Genomic DNA, 9696 nt, shown 5'->3' on the forward strand with positions numbered 1-9696 from the left:
TTGTTTTTTCTGTATACTATCATATCATGAAGATGTGCCTACCTCTCTTGGAACACCCTAAGTATATCAACTGACAAAATATATTTTTAATTAATTTTATATTGTTTTATTTTATTTCATTACGTTTAGATTTTGTTACCCGTAAACTCTAGTTTTCGTGGCAAAACCACTAAAAACCATCTTCTGATAACATTTCATTACTTTCATACTGGTATGATAAGGTAGCAAGCATTTACATATTTCAATACTAAAACCATCAAACAATAGTCGACTGCACTGATATCTGCGTTATCAATTTTTACGAGCGTATCTGTCTTTTACGATTTATGTCTAAGAAACGTTTATCAATGGTTACGCTAATTAGCCAAAAAACAATGGAAAATCTGTGCGCTTGATATCAAAACTGTCACGGGATATGGTTTTATTTCATATCATTGATTATGATGACTATATAAGACAATATACTTCTGATTAAATTCACAGTCTTGGATGATACTCTCAAGATACACCACGTAAGGTAAGAAGTTATGTTGTATAATTTATTTTGTCATACGGAAATTTAATTTGCAATTCAATAACAATATTTATTTTATATTTCATCTGAACCTATACAGTTTGCTAATAATTTCTTGGATAATCAACAACTAATTTGATGTAAAAGCATTCTGACACTATAATCAAGTATTGCACTTCCCAATATTAATTTTACGTATAGTGTAATTAATAGTATATTTTTTATAAATTATTTACTGCAAATGGAAAGAAATTATATGTCAGCGTTATTATAGTTTATTGCTTTATAGGAACGAACATTTCTTATTGATTTAAATAAAAGTAAAATTTCAAATAAATTATAAATTCAAAAATAACGAAGTGGAAAACTAATGTATAGTATGCTATTTTCTTTTATTTACTTGAATTCAATTAATCCCGTACAAAAGAATGTTAACCTAAATATGGTTTAGTAATGGCATTTACTTTTGTATTTGTAGACTATTATCTATTACAAATTGATATACGTAAATTGAGAATTTAGTTGTTTAACTGTTTAATTATATATAAATTGTTGCAGGAAATGATGTTTAAGAAACTCATCTGTTTCTGCCTGCTAGTAACGATAGTTCGCACCGACTTAACGGTAAAAAGAATACATAATTTATTACGTATTTAGTTATATATGCTTTTATTGGCCGTTGATTTCAATGTAAATACATATTTAGCTTAAAAATATAATTTTATTAAATATATCCGTAAATATATCCATAAAAACACTAGGATAAACAACTATAAGAAAATGTAAATTTAAGGGAATAGATATTTCTTGATTTTCTATGTTAGTTAATACATTAATTTTTATGCCTCATGACCATTAAAATATATCAAAATTTATTTTACCCTTACATATAAATAGATTAAATTACACCAACATAGAAAAACACTCATACATTTTAATTTTGCAATATGTCAAATTAAATTTGATAGAGAATTATTGTTAAAATACCAATTAACTGAGACTCTTCAAAACATGAATTTTAGAAAATCAACAAATGACAAATGATTAGTTGACATAATATATATATTTATTTATTTATGTAATATATATATATATATTTATATATATAATATATATATATATATATAATATATATATTATATGTGTAATTATAATATATATTAATCCCTTAAGTAACCTTTAAAAAAAACCACCAAATTAACAAAACATTCTATCTAGAATCATTGATATGAACTATAATTCGTCTCATCCAAAAATCTTCTCGTGGATCATAAGTGAGGCGACATTGATAAATAAGAGTTCAAAAGCTTGCCCTGAGTAAACTTCTAACTACATATTTATATTATATAACTGACTTTACGGGCATTGTGTGTTTGAGAATGAAATATTCTATTTATTGAAATGCGTATCATTTCGATTATTAAAAAATTCCTCAGTAGTTTTAATAGGTTGTTCTGTTTAATAGTCAATATCCATACTTGGAATGAAAATGGATCGGAAATTTACAAGAGTCAAAATGAAACACAATTTCGTAGCTAAACCCTGCTTGAGATAACTTAAATTACTTTTAGACTGTTTTAAGTATATCTTATATTTAACAAGGTATACCGTCTTTGCATGTTACTAAATTAGAACGTAATTATACTAATTTTGTAAAGTACAATGATACCAAATGTGCGAAATCCTGTTGCATAAACAAATCGATAATATGCAACTGTAATTAAATCATTGTGTTTCAAATTACATCTTTTATATTAATCCTTTTTGTTCAAAACATAATTAAGTAATTTAAAAAGGTCCTTCGTGGTATATAAAAAAGAGAGAAATTTGTCACTATCACTTATATAATTTTAAAACTACTGCCCAGCTAGTAGTATCAGTTTCAGCTAGGGTACCTGGATTGGCTACTATCAAACTTACCAACTATAGCTTATATTATTACTATTTTTTTCCCACCACTCGAGTAATATAATATACTCAGGCGTATCAAGGTGTATGCAGAATTGTGTGTTCACTTTAATATTTAATTACTGGGCTTTTGAAATTTTACTTTTGTACGAATAAAGTCGGGTAATATTATTTCAAATGACATTACCCATATATTAGAGATTCTTGAAATAATACAAGGTTTTTTACAGATTTTACAACCATTAATGTTTGATTTTGTTCAAAAATGTAGAGAAAGACTAAGTGAATAAGTGAAAAAATTTAAAATTGAGGTATTTAATATTAAACTATGATTAGAAGAGTCATGACAGTACGTAATGAAAATGTAAAAACGTTTGGAACTACACATTTGGCCGTTTTGTGTAAAACACTTGATAGTTTTAGTTACTTCTTTAATAAATGTAATCATCTCGGTACCTCATAACACTTCCGAGTACATCAATAAACTAATATCATTTCTGAATTACTGAAAAAAAACAATAGTATAACAATTCAGTAATATTTGACAGTGTTAAACAATTATTTTTTCTTAATTAATTGGAATAGGAATAAAAATACTAATTTTCTCATTCGCTTTGACTATTTTATCAGTATAGAAAAAAGAATTGTTTTGAAGTCAAGGTAAGGAAGGGCCATGTGGCCCTAATATTACCTCTGTACTCATGTACAAACAAAGAAATTGTAATTATGTTTACATAAGCTTGTAGCTGATATAGTGTCCACATTTATAAAAGTACATTAATTATTCAAAATATAATCATTATATCAATAGTTATGTTCATGTAAAACTAGCACTCGAGCATACACTACCACAGTAGACTTGTATAGCACTTACATACACCAAGAATAAATACATGTATAATTTTCAGGATGAGATCTCCAGCTCCATAGACACAACTCCCACAACATCCAACAGTGTGGCCCAAAATTTAAAAGAACCAAAGAAAGACGGAGCAAACCCTAAGCATAATGGAATTTCTCCTCGCTCCTCGGGCTCGCTTTTCGGACTTGGGATCGGTGCAAATCTCCTAGACGTGCATGCAGGTGCAGGTATAGGCCATGGCCGTGGAGGATATGGTGATATGGGCCAAGGGTTTGTTGGCAAAACTGCGGGAGGCCATTATCCACAACAACCCCGGTATCCACAATTCCCATGGTATCCACAACATCCACGGTACCCTGGATCTAAGGAAACACGAATGGTCTTCTACCCAGATTACCCTCCGGATTATATACGCCTGTAGCCTATTTGCATCAAGGAACGCTCACCAGCGAGACCTCCAACGTGTTACCTTCCCCCTTGCACATACATCGATTACAGTTGTAGATCTCATTGAATAGATCTCCCTACATAATTCTTTGTTTAGCACTTCTCAAATATATTTTCACTAATAAAGCCTTAAAAATATATAAAAAAATTTCAGACTTTGTTTTCATTGGGCGTACCTAAAATGTTTCCATGTTTCCAATAATCATTATAGCTTATGAGTTTCCAGATCAATTCCATTATTATAAATATACTGCAATTAAATCAACAGATAATATAAACTATGAATAATTTATTAGGCACCTTACACTCTTATTTACAAATAGCACTAAACTTATTGTGTACACAAGGAAAAATGCCTTTAAAAAATGTAAATGAGAATAATATATTATATTAAATTATAAAATGATTGGCTTCAGTAAGAGTTAGCCTTTTTATCCCAATGACGAAAGTGTATCGTACAACTAAAAAGTTGCTGCGGTAAATATGGGTCTGTTCTAGTCGTTTAAATTCACCCCCAGTGTTTTGGCATAATAGTGCAGTACTGTAGCTTACATAAAATTAACCAATATCAAGCTCACACGCATTATAAGAAGTTTAATCTATTACTTCTTAGTGCCCTGTTATACATTATATAATTGTGACGACTTGGGAGTGTTATAGTTTTAAATGAATAGTGATACATCTATCTAACATGCGAAGCCTCTAACAAATTTTTTGGGTACGTGAACCCTCTCTTTCTATGACGCTTTTACATTTCTTCCCAAATGCTATTAAAGGGACAATATTTACTTCCTAGTGCTTGGGATTTACGTTAGCGTACGATGCATGTTAAGTAAATCTCATACAAACTTACTTTCAGGTTGGTCTGTATTACTTCTAAAATTCTTTTAGAGATAACATACATAGGATATTTTACCTATTGCTTAAACGTTTGTTTACGTTATTCTGTATATTTTCTCAGAATGTAATAACGGAGGTAAAGAAAAACAACATTGCTTTCACACCAGTAGGGTTGCATACTATATTGGACATTTTACGTGCACCACCGTTACAAACTCTGTCTAAGATTGTCTTAAATTCCTTCTAAAATTATCAAATGAGGAAAATGCCTAAACTTTCTTACAATGTGCTGGCATAAACTTTCACGTAAATTCTTTAAGACTTGCCTTCATTCCTTTTCATAAAGATGTCCAATACAGACATTATGGTGATATGTGTTTATAAAACTCATAATAATTTACCCAGCCAATAAGCTGGCTTTGCTTGGAATTACAAATGTATTTAAAGATATAAACAAAATTTACCAGGTGAGATCCAACGTTTCTGAAGAATAATAATAAAATGTTCATGATTAAAGGTTCAATGTATGATCTAATTTATATACAATATTTTAATGTCAGATTACAATTTTACAATATAAGATTATAGTATTTATCTTCCAAGAAGATAATCTGGACAATGTATTAATATTACGGTAAGTTCATATTATGATCCTGTTCAGAGCTTTTGACCAAAATCAGATTTCTGACAGTGAAACAAAAAAAGGGGTTAGTTTCATTACACATGTGCGTGGACAGTTTATTAAACACCATGATATTTCTTAATCCGCCAAACAATGGTGTGTAATATTACAGAATATTATTTATCATGATTGGTCTGACAGCAGCCTTTTCACCACTGAAATGCCTCTATTGTTACCTATGAGTTGTGTGGTTAAAAACGTAATCTTCTTTTAAAGGGTGGCCAACTGCCATGAATGTAGGCCTCGAAGGTTAAACCCCTTAAATTTTCAGTTTGAACCCATACATTGCTCAACCAGCATATTGGAATGCTTCTAGATATACCTACTCTGTCAAGGCCTTTCCTCAGATATACATGCTCTGTGATTAGATCCACTATCTTAAAAGATAAAGATTAGATTTTACTAACAAAAACAGATACCTTCCTATGGGTAGGAAGAAAAAGAAAGCTTTCCCATCCATCCTTAAGCACAACAATGTTTTTCTCTTCTTGGGTGTTCAGAATCGCTCACATTTTGAATTGGATATTAAGTAGTTTAGATATATTGTGTCATGTATTATGTTGCTCAGTTTTAATAATTAGTGTTTAATTTTATTAAGTGCATGTTTTAAAGTTAGTATGGTTGGAATAGACACACAACATGGTTTATGTTGTTCACGACTTATGCGTGTAACAACGCTCTGGTATTTTTTTATTACTTTAACCTAGATTGTAGTTACGTATTAGGTTAGTCATTCAAATGAGGAAGAGATTAGATTGCAGGTCTCGAAACAAATCCCTGTTTCCTTTATAATCCTTCCATCTTCAGAAACAAACTCCAAACAATGGAATGGATATAAAGGCTACACAACTGAGGACTCCACACAATGGTTGACGTTCTGTCACTTTTTCACTGATTTAAGCTTACAAATGCACCAGAGCTGCCATTTACCAAAATTCCGTCAAAATCTCTAATTGAACAAATAGTGACTCTGTTGATCCTACCTCTCTCGGACACACTATCTAATAAAACAGCTTATACAAACCCTGGAAATCTTTTTATTAGAAATAAAGGGATTCGACGCTTTAAAATTTGCATGGAAGTTATTGTCTTGCCCTGATACCGCAGACAAAGATTCCCACAAGCAAACTACACAGTTTGGAAAACTGCAGAAACTCATTGGGCTCATCAGATAACTAACGGGCTCGACGCCAGTAATTTCCACCATATTCGTCTATGACCCATTATTGTAAATTATTACAGTGGAAGCTTGTTGGAAGGGAGTCTCTTCATGATCACTAGCATGAAGGAAATTGGTAAGGAAGAGTTTTAGGATTTATATCATATCAGAGGCCATATATCTCTGGGTTGCAGTGCTAAGTAGCAGTGTCAACTGCTGCAGCCAGAGACGTACTAGTATCCTTCCTGTGATAAGACAGCACGCCAAGGCAGTGACTAAAGAACTTTGTAAAGTTCCAGTGATTGCCGACATTAACCAAGTTAGTTACCCACTACGGCGTATTATTTAAGGAAATGCGCTTAGCTCAAGTAACAACCACACAACTATTCCTGAGTTCATAAGATAGTGCTATTTCCTTACTACATTATGTACTGAATTAAAATTTGGAAATTGTTAAAAAGAAATTCATTCTATTATTCAGCTCAATGACATACACATTCATTTCCAAATTCTTGTAACATAATTATATTATTATAAATCAAAGTTAAGTTAACAATAAAAATTACAAACCTTGGAAACCGTCTTGATCTCCCGTGGCCAGCAAGGTGAGCAAGCACAGCAGACATTGAAGCTTGAGATAGTTGGTTGTCATACCGCTATATCGCAAACATTGAAGCTTGAGATAGTGGGTTGTCTTACCGCTATATCGCAGTTATTGAAGCTAGAGATAGTGGGTTGTCATACCGCTATATCGCAGTTATTGAAGCTAGAGATAGTGGGTTGTCATACCGCCATATCGCAGACATTGAAGCTTGAGATAGTGGGTTGTCATACCGCCATATCGCAGACATTGAAGCTTGAGATAGTCGGTTGTCTTACCGCCATATCGGCACAGTCATTATCTTCTCTTGTACATTCCCAACTCAGTCAGACCAATGGCTTCGATATTAGATTATATTTAGATAATCTGCTATAACCTGACCTTTTATGAATTCCTGAAATAAAACAAACGAACAGTTTAAGTTCAGTTAATATATGGTTACTTATTTGTATTAACGCTTCGTGCATACCCCAACAGGAGAGTTCAGTTTTAGCTAGTTTGTACACTGGGTATAGCAAAAACCGATGTGTCACCCAAAACTAAATCTGGGATACCCGATGGATCACCAGGCATATCTCTAGATATTGGGATATAAAAAGGTCTAGTTTGCTACAGAGGATGGCCGTTGGTGTGGACGAGGATTCCTCAGTTTTAAAGGCTTAAAGCCTAGACATCAGCCGCCTTGCCCGCTTTGGCTAAAATAAGCATTAGGCTCCTCCTCTTTCAAGGTGACTTGACTCCTCTCACTAAGGAAGCACCACAAAGCTCCTAAGTATAACGAGGAGATTTTCTCAGCTTCTTGTCTTAAGTGTGCAGAACAGAACCTCTGTTAAAAGGCTTGAATTAAAGATTCGGAATATGATCCCACAAAACTTAAATTGATTTTGTTAACTTTCACAGCTCCAGTATTTTTTTTACTATTATATTGTATTGTAAAAACAACATTTTATGTTCGTCTTACAACTTTCATTTTGGCCTTTAACCTTAACTTTATACCTGCTTAATCGAAAATTTTTATTAAGTTAACCGTATATGAAATTTATATTCAACTGTCAATATTTAACGCCATTATAATTTAATAAATTCAAAAAGAAAACCTATTCCAAGAAGATGTAGATGTTTTCATTTTACTTGTTTTTATAAATTGTATGAAACTTTAAAAACATTAAAAAGTACTGGAAGTGTTATTTAGTCAATATTAGTGGATTACACAACATTTTAAAATTGTATGCGTGAAAGTGTCCTTTAATATTAATAAGTACTAAATGCAAGTAAATCAGTATTAGTGCAACCTTTAGTTGAGTTATAATGAGTTACTAAATTGTCTCCTTACTACAAATTAATTACAACAAAATTGTGTTATTACACTTGTATTACATTTTCATGATTGATAAAACCGTAATAACTTTTAACTACGAAAACTCTATTCCAACACATGTGGCTATCGGACGAAGGACTAAACGCTTTACATTCACAACGTCTGCCATTGTGAACAAACGGGTACGATTTCACAACGATCCTCCAATATTTTGTTGGGTGGGGGAGGAAAACATAATATTGAATATCGGAGCTCCTTGATATATCGCCTTTGCTTGGACGGAATAAAGTTCAACTTATGCTATGTTGCCAAAAGCAATGTCTATTTACTTATCGACATACCATCTAGTCGTTTACTTAGACGAGGGTTTTCGTTTCAACGGCAACTTTATTATTCATTGCATTACATATAAGGGATCAAATTTAGTTAGGTATAACATAAAACAGCAAAAACTACGTATAATTGACCATAATTGGAGGTTATATTATTTATATTTATTTAGGTTATATATGTTCGTTTAAAATAAAACTTATTAAAAAAGATGATATTTAAAAACCTTTTTTACTTGTATGTTTTATCTAAGTGATCATTGCGTTGTTTGAAAGAGTGGTCTTTCTAATAATTATGAGATAACTATGTTAAAGATGGCTTTCAAAGAATCGTTTACCTGTAAATACAACAAAAAACTCTTGTCATTTCAACGTTATCAGGGGTTCGTCTTGCTGATCAGCAAGAGACAAGCAACTTTTACAATTATATTCTAAAATATCGAGTTAAAAGTCGAGCGCTCGTCCAGTCCAAAACTGTTTTGGTAGTTTAAACTTCTGATAGAGTAGTGACATTTTACTTGTATGATTGGCAGATTTTTATACCCTGAAAAATGTCTGTGCAGGAAATGAAGATCCTACTCGAACGATACAAAAAATAATTTATATCAATGTTTTAAAAAGCACGAAAGGGCAACTACACATTATGTTTGTTACATTCCCTGGCTGTTTTTATAACAGTTTTAATTTTAATAATTATTTGTTTTTATTTATTAGTTTAATAACTATAACTTTTTCTTCTATTTGTGCAATTTATGAATTTGATTTAAAGAATATTTGATTTGATTTATGGATTTGATTTAATGGAATAATATTCTCGAACATTTAGCAAAAAAAAAATTGGAACTAACTTAATATTTATACATTTGTGTTAATTATTTATAATTGATAACAATAAACTAGTTTCCAATTACAGAAATTCGATTAGAAATTTGTGGTTATTGGATAAAGTACTAATAGAATTATTAACTTAGAATAATGAATAGCGTTACATCGTCTATTGGAGGATGAAGAGAATTTATTATTTCTCAGGATTACG

The 9696-nt window shown here is 31.3% G+C and overlaps 1 protein-coding gene across 1 annotated transcript; it reads left to right on the forward strand.

The window, feature by feature from the left end:
• The first annotated feature begins 453 nt into the window (after positions 1–453).
• On the forward strand, positions 454–3705 carry LOC124369708. The gene is made up of 3 exons (XM_046827764.1): positions 454–517; positions 1073–1138; positions 3331–3705. The coding sequence occupies exons 2-3, from the start codon at positions 1076–1078 to the stop codon at positions 3703–3705; spliced, it is 438 nt and encodes a 145-aa protein (XP_046683720.1). The 5' UTR covers positions 454–517; positions 1073–1075.
• The last annotated feature ends 5991 nt before the right edge of the window (positions 3706–9696 follow it).

Source organism: Homalodisca vitripennis, chromosome X, assembly GCF_021130785.1.
Source record: "Homalodisca vitripennis isolate AUS2020 chromosome X, UT_GWSS_2.1, whole genome shotgun sequence".
Taxonomy (NCBI): domain Eukaryota; kingdom Metazoa; phylum Arthropoda; class Insecta; order Hemiptera; family Cicadellidae; genus Homalodisca; species Homalodisca vitripennis.

Bases quoted from the DNA above. Each gene is read 5' to 3' on its own strand.
- LOC124369708 (XM_046827764.1), top strand. From the start codon at position 1,076: ATGATGTTTAAGAAACTCATCTGTTTCTGCCTGCTAGTAACGATAGTT. The intron at 1,139-3,330 runs GTAAAAAGAATA...TATAATTTTCAG, and splicing joins TAGTTCGCACCGACTTAACG to GATGAGATCTCCAGCTCCAT.